The 18,588-nt window shown below is 58.0% G+C and overlaps 2 protein-coding genes across 4 annotated transcripts; one reads left to right on the forward strand and one right to left on the reverse strand.

The window, feature by feature from the left end:
* Window positions 1–196: 196 nt before the first annotated feature.
* Window positions 197–13,326, reverse strand: SDHC (succinate dehydrogenase complex subunit C). 3 transcript variants are annotated; one of them, XM_052796807.1, is made up of 7 exons: window positions 13,252–13,326; window positions 7,816–7,872; window positions 6,890–6,991; window positions 6,018–6,079; window positions 3,932–4,095; window positions 1,846–1,952; window positions 197–298 (listed from the first exon to the last, which is right to left on the reverse strand). In XM_052796807.1, exons 1-6 carry the CDS (start codon window positions 13,269–13,271, stop codon window positions 1,848–1,850), a joined length of 510 nt encoding a protein of 169 aa, XP_052652767.1. In that variant the 5' UTR covers window positions 13,272–13,326; the 3' UTR covers window positions 197–298; window positions 1,846–1,847. The 3 variants fall into 3 exon arrangements, with proteins under 3 accessions (XP_052652767.1, XP_052652766.1, XP_052652768.1); XM_052796806.1 differs by lacking the exon at window positions 197–298 and having other exon boundaries at window positions 969–1,952; XM_052796808.1 differs by lacking the exons at window positions 197–298; window positions 6,018–6,079; window positions 13,252–13,326 and adding an exon at window positions 8,771–9,266 and having other exon boundaries at window positions 969–1,952.
* A 1,153-nt stretch (window positions 13,327–14,479) lies between these two features.
* MPZ (myelin protein zero) lies at window positions 14,480–17,294 on the forward strand. The gene is given in 6 exon segments (XM_052798076.1): window positions 14,480–14,706; window positions 15,273–15,439; window positions 15,533–15,746; window positions 15,829–15,964; window positions 16,083–16,143; window positions 16,293–17,294. Coding segments are annotated over 6 exon segments (945 nt in total). The 5' UTR covers window positions 14,480–14,642; the 3' UTR covers window positions 16,596–17,294.
* Window positions 17,295–18,588: the final 1,294 nt, after the last annotated feature.

Genomic DNA, 18,588 nt, shown 5'->3' on the forward strand with positions numbered 1-18,588 from the left:
TCCTTTACCAGTCTCTTGTGGGGGGGGCAGGCAGGTCTGGCGTCGTTTCCCATCTGCCCCAGCCATGGGGCAGTGCTGCCAGCCCTCTGCCACTTCTCACAAAAGGGAAATAAAGTCTGTGAAGCACAGCTGACAGATGCAGGAAAGTCTAACTTTGTTAGCAGCTGGCACACACCACAGAATAGCTCATTAGTGCTATGTCTTCTCCCTCTGCCACACTGACAGCAGACAGTTTTTCCTCCTTCATGATTTCTCATCTCTGAGGTTCCACATCCCCTCAGGGCTGCAATGCCTTCCGCTAATTAAAGGAGTGGCAGATTTGTTAGGTCCAGCAGGCAAGAAGAGGAGCTGAGTGAGCGGGAAGGACAGGGCTCAGATCAGTGGTGGAAGTAAAAGCAGTCACGTGGAAACAAGCCTGGCCAGTGTGAGGGATGCTGCAGCACATTATTGGACCAGCTCCCCTCCTGCCACTTCAGGTCTCCATCAAAAGCCCGATGAGGAGAGCAGATGTTCCCCATAAAGCTGACATTTTGCCAGCTGATGATGTGACTGAGGATTCTTCCCGAAACAGAGCCAAGACCCTCGCTGGCGCAGGAAAGCAGGACAAAGCTCCTGATGGGGACTGTCCTCTTTGCAAAGCTTTGCTCCCAGTGGAAAATGTTAAAAATTGGCCAATTTGAGCAAAAGCTCCTGGACCTCGCGCAGGTGTTTGTACCAGCACAAACAACCGCAGTCCAGGTAGGAAATTCCTTTCTGCTGAGCTGGCAGCATTTCACAGACAAGTCAACCCTGCACCCCCAGCTCCAAAGGTCAGGCACTACACCTGCCTCTAAATGCTGCCAAGAGTTTGTTTTTCCATCACCCAGCTCCTCTGGGAAGTGGCAACTCCTTGGCTCTCAGAGCAAAACACCCTTTCCCAGCCAACTTTGCCTCAGTTAAGTGTCGAGCACAGACAACAAACTCAATGGTTCAGTGTGAAGGATCAAGGCTGCTTTATTGGAAAGGCAGATGAGTGACAAGTGCTGAAACGAGAGCTGGTGGCAACACACAACTGGAAAAACATGTCCCTCCCACTGTGCCAGAGACAGAATAACTTCCTAACGGGAAAATTGGACATTTTTCACTGGCAGGGGCTCCAGAGCCCCAAAGCTGGCTGAATTGTGACAGTCAAGGATAAGGAGTGGGGGGGTTGAACCTTTGCAGGTCTGAGCACCCCATCCCAGCCGGCTCACGCTGCTGGGCTCAGAAAGTACAGACTCCCATGGCCAGTATGGCACCTGGACACCACCAATCACCCATTCCCCTCACGGGTGCTGGCGTTGGCAGCTCCGCCTGCTCTCCCTGCCCTGGCACAGGCTGCCTCAATGGAGATGCTTGTCCTGTGCTGGGCCTACACATGCACAATCAGCCATCCCCGAGCCCACTCGGACCTGTGGGGACACAGATTCAGCATTGTCTCAAGCTGTCTTGGGGACAGCAGAGAAAAGAAACGCCCTGGAGTTTGCCTGGAAGAAGCTAGGCAGCTCTCTGCGAGCGACTGAACGTGCCAGGACCGGCTGTTAATTTGTGCCTGGCTTTCTGTGGCTGCTCGGGCATGTGGCACAGCAGGAGACAGCCTGCCCTCTACCCCCCACCACTAAGAGGGGGTTAGCACATCACCCAGGTTTATGAAAAGCAACTCTGATCATCCACGAGATTTGTGAGGAGGGGAAGCGCCACCTTCCCCAAAGATTTGTAGTTACTCAGGAGCCTATCCTCCCGCCTCCCTCTCCACGTACGTCTTGAGGTGGGCCAGGATGGAGCAAATCTTCCAAAAAAAAAGGGAGGCCATCAACCGGGAGGTACCTTCACATCGCTGCGAGGCCCACGGAGGAAAGCAGGGTCAAGATCAGGACCAGCACCCCAGACTGATTGACCTGGGGGATCTTGAACCCCTTCCCCATGTCCCATGCCTGCGGGAGAGAAGAGACACAGCAGGGTTAATTCAAAAGGGCTGGGATGGTCCCTGATGGGGGATGTGCCAGACGCAGGCAGAAAGGCAGCATCTTTCTGATAAAAGCTAGCAAGACCACCCCAAAAAACAACCTTTGGACCACCAGGTACAGACTGGAGGGAGGGCTACAAGCGTCCATCGCTGCAGGGCAACAGGCTGGGTGCAGGTACACGTGCACCGTGCCAAAGGAAGCTTATCCCCCACCAGGCCCCCGCACCTATCGGCAAAGCCGCCTGTGAGCTCTCCCTAATGCCCAACAGCCGCAGCGCGCCAGGTTCACTTCAAAAGCAGCAGCTGCTCTCTGCTTGCTTCTCTCCTCCTGACAGAAATAGGTTATAAAGCACAGCGCAAGCTGCAGATCTGAGGCAGCACCAACATCCCCATGGGCAGAGCCGAGTGGGCAGGGATGAGCCTCAGCCCCCAGCCCCTCTGTGTACGCCCCTGGGTACGGTGTGAGCTGTGGAGGCCAGGCTGAGCCCAGATGGCAGGAAGGGATGCTGGAATGGTACCCTGGAGGTGGGTGTCCTCAGTTCCCTGGTATCGCAGGTGGGTTTGCACCTCTCACCTGACTTTGGCCAAGCAAAAGTGGGGTGGCTGAGGGCAGCCTGGGGAGCACACGCCTCCTCCCAGCCTGCTACCAAGATCCAGGGCTCAAAGCAGAGAAGCATCTGGGGCAGAGGCACTAAACTGAACCTGCTCCCTGTTGACTGCCCTTCTGTCATTGATGGGCTGCGATGCCGAGCACAGCCAGGGGCCAATGCTGCTGGTTTCCTTCTCAAGACAATTTATTTGGCATCCTAATATATATGTGCAGTCAGAGACTTCAGCACACATTCAACTCATGATGCTCTGAACAAGCAGCCAGTTATGACTGCTCCATTTGCCCAACAGCGTCTCCATGAGCGAGCAGGGCTCAGCCGGCTGCAGGCCCCATGCCCCGAGACCTTGTCCGATGCCGAGTACTTGAAAAGCAGGTAATGAGCACTCGCAGCACTGCCGGCCAGTGAGCATCTGCCCCAAGGACCCACAGAGGGGGCTCCTCTCACAACACATGGCTGTTGCTCACCACAACAGCTCAGCCAGGCGCCTCCCGGCACTCTGACACGAGCACCTCGTTAATGGCTGCTCCCAGGGAAGAGGATACAACATCCAACAGTGCTCGAGTCTTGCATTTCCATGCTGGAAACACTGGGAGCCATCAGCGCCTGCAGCACGAGCCCACGTCTGCAGCACGGTCCACACGTGATGCTCCCCCCACCCAGAGCAGAAGAATCGTGTCATGCTCTGGGCCAGCTGCCTTTGCAGTTTGCTCCCGTAAAACCTAACCTATTTGGAGCTACAGAAAACACAAAATCAACCTCAAAAAGCAGCATGTCTTGTACCGTTCCCAGCAAGAAACTCTCAGCTCTCTGGCTCCTTCATCAAACACAGGAAGCTCAGCTGAACGGAGCTGCTTGTTCCTCACTTCAGCCCAGCGCAAACATCACAGGTTACTCTCTGCGCTGGCAGCGCCATCTCCAATCCTCTGCCACACATCTGGGCTCATTAAATATTATAAAGCATTGGAAGATCACAGCATAACTGCTGCATGATGAGGGTGAGATAACGAGCAACGGGTGGCACCTCTGCAGGGCTCACACCCACAGCTCTGCAGACACATCTCCCAGCTGTAACACTGCTCCCGCCACCCCTCATCCATCTCCTGCAGCCAAGCAGACGCGGCAGGATGCTTCAGCCAGCTGTGCCGCCCAGTGAAGTACCAGCGTAGCAATGCTCTTTGCAACTTAAATGTACCCAAAAATAGCACTGAGGTTCTGAAGCACTCGAGGTGACTAATTCCCATTTCCAAGGGCACCTTCCCAGACGCCGCACCCGGCGCTCCCGCAGCCAGATGCTTCCCTTCCCTCACAACCTTGGCCCCTTGTGGAGGCTACTCACAAGGTGTCGGACTCCATTCCAGGTGTGGTAGGAGAAGGGGAAAGCCAGAGCGAACTTAGCAGAGTAGATGAGAGCGGGCCCCAGGCTCAGCGACTTCACCATGGCCAGGTAGTGGGGAAACTGTTCTGGGAGCAGCAGGGCAGCCAGACTGAAGAGGGAGACTCCTGAGGAACACAAAGCCCGCAGGTCAAGCCCGCAGAAGCATTTCCAACCCCTCACTGCCCACAGAGCCCCAGGCCACCTCTACATCTCTGGTTTGGTGACTTGGCCTGAACCACCATCAGCTCATGGTGGCCTGCGGAAGAAGGAGGAGGGAGAAGGGCTCTGCCCGTCTGGTGGCAGTGCCAGCTGTGCTGTGACAGTGTATCCTGGGGTGCTGAGGACTCAAACTGGGGCAGCAACGCTCTGAATCTGGGTCCTGCACTGGGGGTTGCATTACTCATACAACACCCAGAGACCAAACTGGTGTGACCTCATGCAGTTGCAGCCAAACCAGCCCAAATTCAAGGATAAAGGAACAATGAAGTTCGGAAACATAAGGTGGCAGCTTTTCAGCGAAGTCCCCAGATCGACATCTTGGGACAGAAACCCCTCCGCTGCCAGCCACTGACACAGGCAGCGATCTAGTGAGGTTGCCTCGGCAGAGACCAGCAAAGGAACCAGCAGACAAAAAGGTAGCCTGACACATGTGGCTGCACTAGCTGCAGGAGCCGCGGCAGCTTCTCCTCCTCATTTCTAGGCCAAGAGGGTTCCTCCAGATGGTGCTGCCAGAAGAATGGGAACGACAGCAGCCAGCAGTCAGCCAAGTTGTGATTCAGCCTCCGTTCAATAGCGCCTGATTACACTGCAGCACGCTAACTCGAGCACCTCGGCTGAGGCCGGCGCTGGCAGCACAAGTCAACCAGCTGCTTCCTCACTCAGCCACTTGTCTCCTCAATGGCCTTTGTGTTCACCCTGCAAGAAGCGCAGGAAGTCAGAGGCTCCTGTAATTATAGGCCTTGACAGAGAGGAGTTGAACACTTCCCCCTCCTGGCTGCTGAGCTGTGGTCGGTAGAATTGATGTTCCTTCATGCTCAATCGGCCTAGGAAGGGGACGATTTCCCCTCCAGCAGAGGCTGATAGCTCGGAGCAGAAAGGCAACAGTGAACCTGCCAGCTCAGCCTGTCTGAGAGCAAGCTGGATGGGGACCGCAGCAGGAGGACACATGGGTGCCCTTTTCTAGGAGCCCAACTCCCAAGCCCTCATGGGAGCCAGGCTGGGAAGGGCAGGCTGCAGCCCTCGCTGCTCCCTCTCACTCTGCCGAGTAAAGAACACAAGTCCTCAGTCCTGCACATCTTTTCTGAGTCCCTTCACTCTCTGCCCTTCTGCAAACACCAACCCAGCTCCCCCCCGACCTCAACAGGGAGCTACCAGAGAAGCACCTTCCTGCTGCCATGAGAGGGCATTAATGGAAATAAAACAGCCTTTCACAGTTAGATGTCCTTAGTCAAACCATGCAAGTCAAATTGCTGGAGGGAGTTTATTGGTTTCAATGCTGGTGCTGCCTTCTCCCCCACTAGGACCTCTGGGAAAGCAGCAGCCACTCCCAGGAAGCTGAAAAACTCCACCTGTGCTAAGGAAAATCCACTACGCTCTGCCTGCCTGACAGTCTTTCCCTCGCACAGTGTCTCCTGTAAGGATAAACCAGCTAAAAATAGCCACAGAAGAAAAGGGCTGAGACCTAGAGCAGCTGATCAGCCTTTTCCAGGCTGGGGGAGGCCCAGAAGAAAGCAGCCAGGCCAAGCCAAGTGCTGCAAAGGCTTCGAAGGCTTTTACGTACGGGGGAGCATCATTGCCTTTGCAGGCCTGGAGCCACTCACAGCACAAGAGGACCCAGGGACAGAGAAATGGGGACAGGGAGATATTCAGGGGACAGAGAAAGGCACAGGACAAACCGCAGGTTTCCCAGGAGAAAACCCACTGCTGAAGCTGGGGACAGAAGGGAGAAAACATCTGCCTGGAGTCACGTCTCTGAATCAGTCACAGGGGTCTTCCCTCCTGCAGCCCCCACCCTCCGTCGCCACAAGCACATGGGAGATGCACGCACCTAAGCTCAGCACAACGCCGGTGCCCCGGTGTGTGATGGACATTGCCATGGGCAGGGACCACCTGCAAAACAACCAACCTCGTCAGCAAAACAGGGCACAACACCAGGGAGGCCTCCAAGGCCGCAGGACAAAGCACAGCCCGTCTATTCCTAGACAGCTCCGTGTTGCTGGGCGGGTATTTCTGCACTCAGAGTTATTCAAGGAATCCAGCCAGAGCAAAAGGGGAGAGACACGGGAATTTGCAGAGGCAGCTTGGGAATGGCAAATGCCACTGGCACGAGTTTGGGAAGGGGAAGGGCGTCTGCTGAGAAAGCTTAAAGGGAGATGAAACAGGAGAAGACTGTAAGGCTCCTGCAGTTTAGGAAGAAAAGGACAGCGTTTGGGCATCCAGGCTCAGGGATAAACAAGAGAACCTGGAAAACTGACGGAGGTGGCCCAGAGAAGCAACCACCTCTCTGAGGAGGGAACACGAGACCCCCGAGTTGGCCTCCTGCCTCCACCCCCAAGGACCGCCAACTCTGTAACGGGACACGCCATTCTGTCCAACCACCCTCCGTGGAGGCGGCTGCCTTTCAACAAAATGCTGCCCTGCCCAAGCACCCTGAGGCGCAGCTCTGGGGGGACTGTATCCCTCTGCAACACCCTGTACAAAAACAGTGAGTGTCATCACTCCGTGTGTGAGACTGCGATTCCCCCACACAGCTCAGACAGTTCACAGCACAATGTAGAGGGTCTCCCCATCCTCTGCCTGAAGTGACAATGGGAACATGCACAGCCCTCCCACCCAAGGGTGCCTCCGGGGACGGGGCTGTTGTGTGCCAGAGCCCAGAGGTGCCCCAGTGTGAAGCTGAGGAGGCCAAGAGGCTCTTACTTGTAAATGGTGATGTGAGGGGACAAGGGACGATTGGACTTGGTGTTCTTCTCCCAGAAGCGGGCCATCTCCTCCTTGGCTGTCGTTCCCATCGGGACAACACTGCAAAAGAAGAGGGAGACGGGAGGTGCAGGGAGATGGCCAGCATTTTACCCCTGCCTGCTCCACCAGGCTTTGCTGCAGCAGCTTTCCATCTCACAGGATGTGAGCTCCTGGCTGACCTTGACTACAGCAGCACAAAGAACGGCTCCAGCTGTGTGTGGACCCGGGTGAGGAGAGGATCGCTGCCAGCTCTCCCGAGTGAATAACATCATGCAGGATGGGAAGCTGCCGCGCTGGAATCCACTCAGCCAGCAGAGCTGAGCCACCCTCCCCAGCACCACCCAAATCAGGGTATAGGATATCAGATAACACATTATATAATACTGATAACATGCAACCTGCTCTTTACTGCCACGGTAATTGCACACTGTACCAAATAAAGAGCTTGTAATTTAATGTTCCTGAGATTACACAGCAATTACACTTACAGCCCAATTTAGCAGAAAATAACTATTTCTCCCTAAGCCCGGCAGCACAAGGCACAGGAACAAGAGGGCTTCTGCGGCTCCCAGCCCTCCTCAGGTGCAAAGCTGTTGCGCAGAGCAGCACAGAAGGGTGACGGGGTACGGCCACCCCCATTAGAGACCCAGGCCCACCTCAGCAGCCAGCCAGGCTCTCCCTTCATTCCCGGCCACAAGCCCCAGCCCCTCTGTAAATAGGCCGTGCCTTCATGGTGGCATGAGGTGGTAAGTGCCCAGCCAAAACATAGCGTTGATCGACCAGAATTACTAAGTGGATGGAGTGCACACATGCCCCAAAGCCTTAGATGGGATCCCTCCAGGAAGAACTTAATCCTGTTACTCTCAATAAAACCTCGGACTCACTGTCGCACAGAAAGGCTGGGGCCAAGCCGAGCCAGCAGGCACCGCCGACTGACACATCTGCAAGAGAGAAGATAGAAAGGCTTTGTGAGTGCCAAATAAATGCCTGAAAATGCCAGCAAGATGGAGCCAGGGAGGGGATTCGCCACTTCAGCGGTTCATATCTTAAAATAAATCTTAACACAAGAGGTTCTGGGCTGTTCCTCGACAAATCTTCTCTCTCCTACACTGAGCTCTTAACTAGAGTCTCTAGACTCTGCCCGGGGGTTCATTCTTTATGACACCCTGTAATTAGTCTGCTCAGCTGTAATACCTCGTTTGTAAGACAGACATAAACAGCACTCTAAGCTCACAGCTACGCTGAGGCAGTCCATTTTTCACTTTCACTATGGCAATTATCGGGGCGGGTGGCACACATCCCCAGAAAGGCACATCTGCCGAGCTCTGCAGAAAGGGCTGATTCAGGCCACCACTCTCCATGTCCCCGAGATAAAGACATCACCTCCCCCTCCTCCAAACACTTGTTTTCATTACAGCATTTCACCATCACCACTCATTAAGCTCTGAGCACCCATGAGATGGGAGGTCACTGCCACAGCCCAGAGCACATAGCATTTCAGCCACGCCGAGGCTCGGGGCAGGAGGTAAAAAGGGATTTTGTGGTGCCCAAAGGAGTGGGAGCCACTCTCTGCAGAGCGATTGTAGTAACTGCGACTCTGACATTCAAGGGCATCTCTCCAGGAACGGGGAGGAACAGGCCCCCAGCCCAGTGCAGCTCGAGCGTCTGCAGATGTGGGCTGGAATCTGCGGCTCCCGCTCCTCTCCAGGACAAAGTGTAACAGGCAGTGCTGCCTTTCCTGATGACACGAGAACAAGGTGTGTAATAATGTTTGGCACGCTCATCTGCAGCACAGCAACAAACACTAATTAATCTTCTGAAACACACAAGCATCTGTACCAGCATCTCCTGCTCTTTCATTAACAGCCATAGATAAACAAAGCTCTGCTGCTCTTCAGTTGTCCTACAGCTGGTCTCAAGGATGCGGTAGGAAAAACATCTGGAGGTCAGCTCTTCACCAGGTGTAAGAGCAAAACAAAAGTCATTATTATTAACCACTCCGAGTTCCTGTGTAAATGATCTTTAGGATGTTTCCTTTCAAAATCCTCCCTTGTGTTCAAAGGCTGGACTTGAAACACAGCAGGTTTTTAGGAAGGCATCCCACCTGGATGCATAAATTTTTGGCAATGCACAATCCACCCCATGCTGCAGTGCAACATTTCTGATTGAAAACCCTTCTTTGAACCATCTCTAGTTTATCAATGCCCTCCCTGAAGTGCAGCCTGACAGCTGGACCAAGAGCTTCACGAGGACACAGCAATGGCTGAGCCCAGCCAAACCTCCACCAAGCCCGCCATTGCGTCTGAGAGCAGCCAACAACAGATCCCCAGAGAAAAGTCTCAGGAAACACTCTCTATCATCTATCAGCGTTCCTGGTCAACAGGGGAGGTCCCAGAGGACTGGAGGCTTGCCAATGTGACTCCCATTTATAAGAAGGGTCAGAGGGAGGATCCGGGGAACTACAGGCCTGTCAGCCTGACCTCGGTACCAGGAAAGATTATGGAACGGTTTGTTTTGAAAGCACTCATATGGCAAGTCCAGGATAAGAGGGGGATCAGGCCCAGTCAGCATGGGTTTACGAAAGGCAGGTCCTGCTTGACCAACCTGATCTCCTTCTATGACCAGGTGACCCGCCTAGTGGATGAGGGAAAGGCTGTCAATGTTATTTTCCTAGACTTCAGCAAGGCCTTTGACACTGTCTCTCATGGCATACTCCTTGAGAAGCTGGCGTCTCGTGGCCTGGATAAGTGCACTATTCACTGGGTGAAAAACTGGCTGGATGGCCGAGCCCAGAGGGTAGTGGTGAATGGGGTGAAATCCAGTTGGCAGCAGGTCACAAGTGGTGTTCCCCAGGGCTCGGTGTTGGGCCCTGTTCTGTTTAATATCTTTATTGATGCTTTGGATGAGGGGATCGAGTGCATCCTCAGCAAGTTTGCAGACGACACCAAGTTGGGAGGCAGGGTTGATCTGCTTGAGGGTAGGGAGGCTCTACAAAGAGATCTGGACAGGCTGGATCGATGGGCTGAGGCCAATCGTATGAAGTTTAACAAGGCCAAGTGCCGGGTCCTGCACTTCGGTCACAGCGACCCATGCAGCGCTACAGGCTTGGGGAAGAGTGGCTGGAAAGCTGCCCGGCAGAGAAAGACCTGGGGGTGCTGGTTGATAGCCAGCTGAATATGAGCCAGCAGTGTGCCCAGGTGGCCAAGAAGCCCAATCGCATCCTAGCCTGTATCAGGAACAGCGTGGCCAGCAGGAACAGGGAGGTGGTTGTTCCCCTGTACTCGGCACTGGTGAGGCCGCACCTCGAGTACTGTGTTCAGTTTTGGCCCCCTCACTACAGGAAAGACATTGAGCTGCTAGAGCGTGTCCAGAGAATGGCAACCAAGTTGGTGAGGGGCCTTGAGCACAGGTCTTATGAGGAGCGGCTGAGGGATCTGGGGTTGTTCAGTCTAGAAAAGAGGAGGCTGAGGGGAGACCTTATCGCTCTCTACAACTACATGAAAGGGGGTTGTAGTGAGGTGGGTGTTGGTCTCTTCTGTCAGGTGTCTGGAGATAGGATAAGAGGAAATGGCCTCAAGTTGAGGCAAGGGAGATTTAGGTTAGATATTAGGAAAAATTTTTTTACTGAGAGGGTTGTCAAACATTGGAATGGGCTGCGCAGGGAAGTGGTTGATTCACCATCCCTGGAGGTATTCAAAAAGCGAGTGGACAGGGTACTCCAGGGCATGGTTTAGGGGGCATGGTTAATGGTTGGACTCGATGATCTTGAAGGTCTTTTCCAACCGAAATGATTCTATGATTCTATGAAACACATGGGAGCAGCCCCCACCATGTGCAGCTCACGTACTTCCTGAGCCAGAGAGTTTCAGTCCGTAACAAAGGGCCTTTTCCACCATGAAATCACATTGTCACCTCCCAACCCCCCACCCAACTTTCAGCACAAATTCTCACAGCTTAACCAGATGCAGAGAACCAGCTCCCTGCTTGTCCTGGCCCCTGCAGACCAGTGCCGGCCGCCACCTCCCACTTCTTGGGCAGGGGAGAGGAGGTGAACGATAAATCTCTACACACAGACCATTAACGATTTACACCCCTCGCTCATGCGCCCTCAGTCCTCTTTTCCAGATTAAAAAGCCCAACCTACTTCATCTCTCCCTGTGCGGAAGCCAGTCAACACCTCTTCTGGGGGCCAGGGTGGTGGAAGAGGGAGGGCTGGCTCCAAATCACACACAATATTCAAAACAAGAATAAAATCCACAACGCATTTGCATTTTTTCAAAGCTAAACTCCCCAGCAAAAACTTCCTATCCTCTTGGCTCAATTTTAATATTTTTTTTTAAGACGCAAACCATTACATCTTGCTTCAGTATTACTATTGCTTACAAAACACAGCCCTCCAGCTAAGCAATCAAGGTCACTCTGTACCAAGGACACTCTGTACCAAGGACACTCTGTACCAAGGACCTGTCCTCTTCATTATTTATCATTTTCTAAATTGTTGCACCTTCTCCAGCTCTCCATCCATTAACTTGCACTTTCTTCCAGATCACTGACAAACATGGTTTTTTAAAAAGATTAAGCCCTAAAAGAGGATCCTCTGGACCCCTGCCGAGAGCTTCCCACAGCACCCCAGCCAACTCCCGCTCTGCCCCGCACCCGAGGACAGTGCAAAGACTCAGGGGACCCCCAGATAGTGTTAATTATTGGGGACTTCACAGACCGCAGCCGCTCGCATGGGGCTGGAGAAGGACAAGTGTAAAGCGGCAGCTCAAATGAGACGTCTATAAACACCTGGCGGTGGAACAGCACAGGCTGCGCACGGCCCACCACACAGCTCCATTAGCTCAGGAGGAGAATTTCGGGAGTCATGGGGGATAGCTCTGGAGCAGCATCAGCTCAGTGTCACGTCGATAGACATCATTAACATTTATCCTGCAAGACAGGTCTATAAAAATCACTCGGATTTCGCCATGGAGGAGGCAAATGAGAAACGATTATATATGCTTTTCCATCTGACAAGCAGAAGCAGACACGAGATGAAGTTATCAGGCGCAGGCTTCAAACCAGAGCAAGCAACTCCTCTCTTGTTTTTCAAGCAGCAGCTGCTGGGTGCCCGCCCCAGCAGGTATCAGAGCCCCCCGCCTCTCCCGCTGCCGGCAGATCCTGCCTTTAAACAAAGCCACACATGCAACAAAGAGCCTTCCACAAAAGCATGACAGCTCCAACTGCCGTTAGAACAGAATAAATTAAGAGAATGAAATCCCAAACACTGTCTCCAGGCTGATATCAAAGAGGAGAATAGAGGAGAATGTCAGAAACGGGGCCTGGGAGGGGGATGGTCACAGCCTCAAGGAGGCACAAAACTTTCCAGTGTGGGTGGCAGATGGGAAGAGGCACCTTCAGGCCAAGCACACACAACACCCTTCCCCATGGCTGCTCAGTGCCACAGGCACGGCGAGACACGCTCCCGCACAGGACCGCTGAGCTCCACGAAGCCACCAGCACGCTGTTGGGTGGCCCTGTGAGGTGGGGGACAGCCCCCCAGCACAGGCTGGGTGGTAAAATGGACGTTTGTCCACCCAGAGCTCCAAGAGCAAGGGACGGGGAGCAGCTGCAGGCAGGGAGCGGGAAGGAGCAGGACTACCCTTCTCCGCAGCAATAAACCCCCAGCCCCGCCGAGCAACCCGGCCTCGGCTCCCCCCCGCAGCCCAAGGGGGTCCTGGCTCCTGGCCCGGCTCCGCACTCCGCTGTTCGCAGCCCGGGGCTCGCCGCGATGGGGCCAGCGCACGGTTCACCCGCCCGAGGGGGGATGCCTCACCGGCTCCCTGCAGCCGCCGGACCGGGCGCGGGGGGGTGGCGAGGGCAGGGACACGGGCCCCGTCCTCCGCCTTAACCGCACCAACGGACGGGTCACAAAGCGTCGGCGCTTCCCGAGCCCCTGGGAGCCGCAGCGAAACGGCCGTGCCCGAGGGCGCAGGGACCGGGACCGGACCCAGGGGCTGTCGAGGCTGGGGCGGCGCGGCCCGTCCGCACACCGGGGACCGTTACCCACCGCCGGGCTGGGGGCAGTAACCTGTCCTGGGGCGGGGCACCCCGCGGCCCGGCCCGGCCCGGCCCGGCCCGGCCCAGCCGGGGCTCCGTGCGCGGCTCCGGGGCGCCCCGGCCCCGCGACGCCCCTCCCCCCTCCGCCGGGCTGGCCCCGCAGCACCGCCGGGACGGGACGGGACAACCGGCCGGCCCGTCCGTCCGCGGCGCCGCGCAGCCGCTCCCGGGGCCGCGGGTCCCGCCACGGCACCCGGCCCGGCCCTCCCGGGAATCACCTCAACGCCAGCGCCGCCATCTTGCAGCGCCCCGCACACCGGAAGCGGCCGTGACGCACTTCCGCCCCCACCGCGTGGGGCTGTCCGTTTCCCCCGGGGCTGCGCAATACCCCCGGGCTGCCCGTCACCCCTGAGGCACTGCCCATTAACCCCCGCCTCGTTACCCCTAGAGCTGCCTGTTACCACCAGAGCTGCCCCTTCCCCCCCCAGGCTGCCTGTTACACCCACCGGGGCTGCCCGTTACCCCGCAGAACTGTCACTCCCCGCCCCCTTACCCGCAGAGATGCCGGTTACCTCCCAGGGCTACGTGATACCCCCGGGGCTGCCCGTTACCCCCTCTGTTAGCCCCAGAGCTGCCCGTTAACCCCCCCAGGACTGCCCGTTACTCCCCCGTGTCCCCCCCAAGCTACCGGGGGGCAGGAGGGGGCTCCCCAGTTCCCTGGCCCACCAGGACCCTCCTGCCCACAGCTGCAGCCTATGGAGGACGTTGAGGCAGGAAAATCTCGCAGCTCCTGGCCGAGTGCCGTCCCCATCCCCGTTGCCTGCCCTCCCTTCCCTAGCCACCAGCTCTCTGGGGAACTCGAAAACCTTCTGAGGCAAACCCCACTTTGGCGCTTTTCACCCCAAAACGCCACTTGCTCCTCAGCTGATGGCAAAGCAGCTGGAAAGCCCTTGTGCAAATTCCTGGCCTGGGTTCTGCACAGGGTGGTGGGACTTTGGTGGCTCCCCACTTAGCACCCCACGGGAATGGATGTGCCCTTGTCCATCACCACCCTCTCAAAGCTGTGTCTTCACCCCGAAATGAAGCTGGAGCAGAGGCTGCCAGGAGCACACTTGGCCGGAGCTGGCAGTGCCAGCCAGGGAGCCCCACACAGTGGGGCAGGAGCAGGGACCGCACCGGAAGGTGCCAGCAGCCAGCCGGTGGCTGCAGGACAGGAGGGGACACACCGGTGGCCTGTGATGTGGTTGGTGTGAGACCCCAAGCCCCGCCAGACGGGTCCGTCCCTGGGACTAACCGGGGACCGCGGCCATGCGCTGGTGCCCTCTGGCTCCGGCCACATTCCTGCCGAGCCGCCTCCGCTGCAGGCGGGAATGCAGCTGGACAAAGGGTGCTGTGTGCTCAGCCCCCCCCACTGCATGCTTCCCCCTCCTCACCCATTGCCAAACTAAATGCCCCCTTTCAGCCCGGGGCACCCAGCACCCCCTGGTCCCCACCGCCCCGGCTGCCCGGCGCCCATTGGCCCGAGGCCGGGGCGCTGCCGGCATCATACGGCGCTGCTTGCTCTTAAACCTCAGCCCCCGTCCCGCCGGCACCCTTCGGCACGCTGCCGTGCCTCGCACACTGCTAGCCCTCCATGCGGCTCGGAGCCAGCCGGTGACAGGCAGCCACCATGTCACAGGGTGCTGGGGGCAGCGGCAGCCTCCTCCTCCTCGCCGGGCTCCTCTCGGCGCTGGGTAAGCTGGGGATGGGGATGGAGAACCGGGGCTGCTGGTCCCAAAATCCTGATCCCAGATGCTGGGGGGTATTGGGGGGCTCCAGACCCCTGGGAGGTGGCTGTGGGACTGGCGGCCACCCACTCATCTGCTTTTGGGACTGTCACCGGCGGTGGCAATGCTCAGGGACTGTATTGGCTGCCATGCCCCAGTCCCCATCACAGGGCTGCAAGGGGAGTCCCAGCACCAGCCACCTCCCTGGGGACAGGCGAGGGGTGCTGGGTGCCAGACCCAGCCCTGCCAGCATCCCAGGGTATCAGCCAGTGCCAGGACATGGTCCCCTTTGAGCCAGCCATGGGGACGCCAGGGCGGAGGCTCCCCGCAAAGTCACCCGTGGTGGCACAAAGAGCCGCTGTCCCTCACCAGCCCTTGTGCTTTCTCCGAGGCCAACAAAAGCCCTTTGGCAGCAGCACGGGGCTGGGCATGGTGCCGGCGCAGGGGCGCAGACCAGCCAGCAGCCCCGGTGATGCGTATCATCCCTGTGCTGGGGTCCCCCATGGGGCTGACGGGTTTGTGCCCCCTGGCAGGGCCGTCCCCGACATCGTCCATCCACGTGTACACGCAGCGGGAGGTGTATGGCACCGTCGGCTCCCACGTCACCCTCTCCTGCAGCTTCTGGTCCAGCGAGTGGATCTCCGAGGACATCTCCATCACCTGGCACTTCCAAGCTGAGGGGTCTCGCGACAGCACCTCTGTAAGCACCCGCTCCGCTTTGGGGCTGGGGGTGGTCCTGCTGTGCTCCGAGCCACCGTGACCCCAATGTTCATGTGTCTGTCCCCATCGCTAGATATTCCACTATGCCAAGGGACAGCCCTACATCGATGACGTGGGCAGCTTCAAGGAACGGATGGAGTGGGTGGGCAACCCCCACCGCAAGGACGGCTCCATCGTCATCCACAATCTGGACTACACCGACAACGGCACCTTCACCTGCGATGTCAAGAACCCCCCTGACATTGTGGGCAAGTCCTCCCAGGTCACACTCTACGTCTTTGAGAAAGGTATGGCACCGGCAGTCCCCTCCCCACCTTGGTTTCCCTGCTCCAGCTTGGGGGGGCTGATGGGGTACTGGTGTCCCCACAGTGCCCACACGCTACGGCGTCGTGCTGGGCTCCATCATCGGCGGGGCTCTGCTGCTGGTGGCTGTGGTGGTGGCCCTCATCTATCTCATCCGCTACTGCTGGCTGTGGCGGCAAGCAGCCCTGCAGCGACGGCTAAGGTGAGCGCCACTGCCCAACTGGGGCAAAACCACCCCAAAATGGGGCTGCCAGCAGGACTGGGGGGGTTGGGGGTTGGCCTTTCTGAGCCATCTTTTTGCCTTTCCAACCCAATTTCAGTGCCATGGAGAAGGGGAAGCTGCAGCGATCGGCCAAGGACGCATCCAAGCGCAGCCGGCAGGTGAGCACTGAGGGGTTGTGTGGGCAAAATGGCCCAGCTGGGGTGGGGGTGATTCCCTCTCCTACCTTTTGGTGTGGGAGGAGAGGCTGCAGGGCGAAGTCCCCAGAGCAGAGGGGTACCACGGTGCTGACACTGCCCTGTCCCCGCAGGCACCTGTGCTCTACGCCATGCTGGACCACAGCCGCGGCACCAAGGCAGTGAGTGAGAAGAAAGCCAAGGGAGCCCCGGGAGATTCCCGCAAGGATAAGAAATAGCGGTTAGCGGGCAGGGAAGGTACCGTGGGGGCAGGCGCCGGGGCCCCCCAGCCCCCCAAAGTTGTCATGACCATCGAGATGGAGCTGCGGGGGGAGGCCGCCGAGGCCACCCACCCCCCAGCCACCATCCGTTCCCCCAGCAAGGGCAGCCTCAAGAGTGCCCTGATGAACATCATCAAGCCGAACTCGGGGACCTGACGCCCAGCCGCTGGCGGAGGGGTGGGGCCAGGACGCGGCCCCCCTGACTCCGGGAAGCAGCCGCCCCGTGGCATGGGACCCGGCGAGGAGCGGGGTGTGGTCCTCGCCCCTGGTCCCCCAGCCTTGGGGACGCTTTGGTGTCCCCCCACCCTGTACTGAAGCCCCTTGGTTGGTACCTTCCTCTGCGCAACCGCTGCCCTGCCCAGCCCCGGGCACTGATGTAATTTTTCTATTTGAAGACACAACCACTGAATTTTGGGTCTGTCCCCCCCGGGCTGCCTCGGTCCCCCCCTCCCCAGGGACCTGCGGGGTCCCCGTGGGACCGTGCCGCCCCCATCCCTCCCCATCACCCCCCCCCCCAAACCAGTCTCCGGGAGGGTTTCTCTGGCCCCATTGTTGCTCCTTTTCTGGCCGTTTTCTCGTCTCTCCCTGCAACTGAGCTCAAATGACGTTGCGGGGTGGCCCCTGCCCCGTCCCCTCCGTCCCACTCCCAACCCCCATTAACCCTCCCGCCCTGTAACTCCCAGCCCCCCTGCATCGGCCGGAGCCTCATGGAGGAGGAGAGGCTGTGGCCAGGCTGGGGGAGCTGCCGGTGCCCATCACCCCAGAGCCGGGCGCCGCTCCCCAACATGTTTTTCTATGCCCTGTCCATGTCCCCCCATCCCCACGGCGCCATTAATAAAACTCACATCTCCAGGAGCCTGGTGTCTGCCCCAGCTCATCATCGTTCCCCGCTCGAAGTGGGGGTGTTTGGGGGAGGGGAGGGGGGCAGAGGGTGGCTGAGCACTTGTAAACTCATTGCATGGAGGGCCACCAGCTCCCACAGGGAAAGGGGCATCCCTGCCACCGTGCCAGTTTCCCCAGGGGTGAGGTCATGTCTTGAGGGCATCCTCACGGCACCCTAGGGACCCCCCTCAGGTGGTGGGGGCTGTCCCTGAGGCCACCCATCATGGCTGTGCCCCACCCTAGGGCCACCTTCCGCCTCATCCCCATCAGCTGCTAATTAAAGCTCACTCCAATTAACACAAGAGGCCAAGTCTCAGGTCCTGCCCTGGGTGCACAGCCCCGGGCATGGCCATGGGGTGGACAGGGATCTCCCTCCATGGCCATTGCTCACCCAGCGGTGACTGTCAGCATCCTGGCAGCAACTGTCAGCATCCTGGCAGCAACTGTCACCGTCCTGGCAGTGGGGCTTAGGGAGGGACCACGGCCCCAGCATGGGGGGGGTAGCTGGGGCGCTGAGCTGACTCTGCGCTGGAGCGGAGCAGGAGCACTCCCACGCCAGGGCTTGGTGCCAGCCCACAGCCCCGTCCCGCCACTGCACCATCCAACTCTGCATGGGAGCTGACCGGGAGCGCTTGCTCCCACACCGACACAGCAGAGGCTGGGAGGGAGGGGGCCCCGCACTGCCCCCACGGCTCTGCCACCAGGGCTATAATTATCTTTTCCCTAATAAGTCTGCACAGCGAGTGGGGGCCAAGCCTGACCCCGGCGCCCCTGGGGTGTCCCCTGGGCCCTGCCTTTCCCTTGGCCACCGACACTGTTTTTCTTTCCAGGGAGCTATTTCTGCCAACGCACTGTGGCTCCGCACCGGGTCCCGGTGTCCCTGGTCACCCCACAGCATTGGGCACCGCAGTGACCGGCCCCGCAGCCGCCTCGCATCCGAGCATGCAGAAATCCCCATGCAAATCCCCCAAATAGCTTTATTTCAACCACTCCAAAGCACTTTTTTCTCATCACCAGCAGGTACCTCCTGCAGCTGCTCTTGGCAGTGCTGCCACAGGAGCCGGGGCTGGGAACCACTGCCGAAACCAGCCCTGAGTAAAACTTCGATGCCTGCAGGGACACGGCACTATGAGGCCTTCGTCCCCTAAGGAAGAGGAGCAAGTGGCAGCATCTTTCATCGCTGCTGCAAAGAGCGGTGTGATGGGAAACGAGGCCACGGCTCCAGGGGCTGAGACCCAGCAGATGATAAATTAAGTGGAATTTCATG

This window comes from Harpia harpyja, chromosome 9 (genome assembly GCF_026419915.1).
Source record: "Harpia harpyja isolate bHarHar1 chromosome 9, bHarHar1 primary haplotype, whole genome shotgun sequence".
NCBI classification, from domain to species: Eukaryota; Metazoa; Chordata; class Aves; order Accipitriformes; family Accipitridae; genus Harpia; species Harpia harpyja.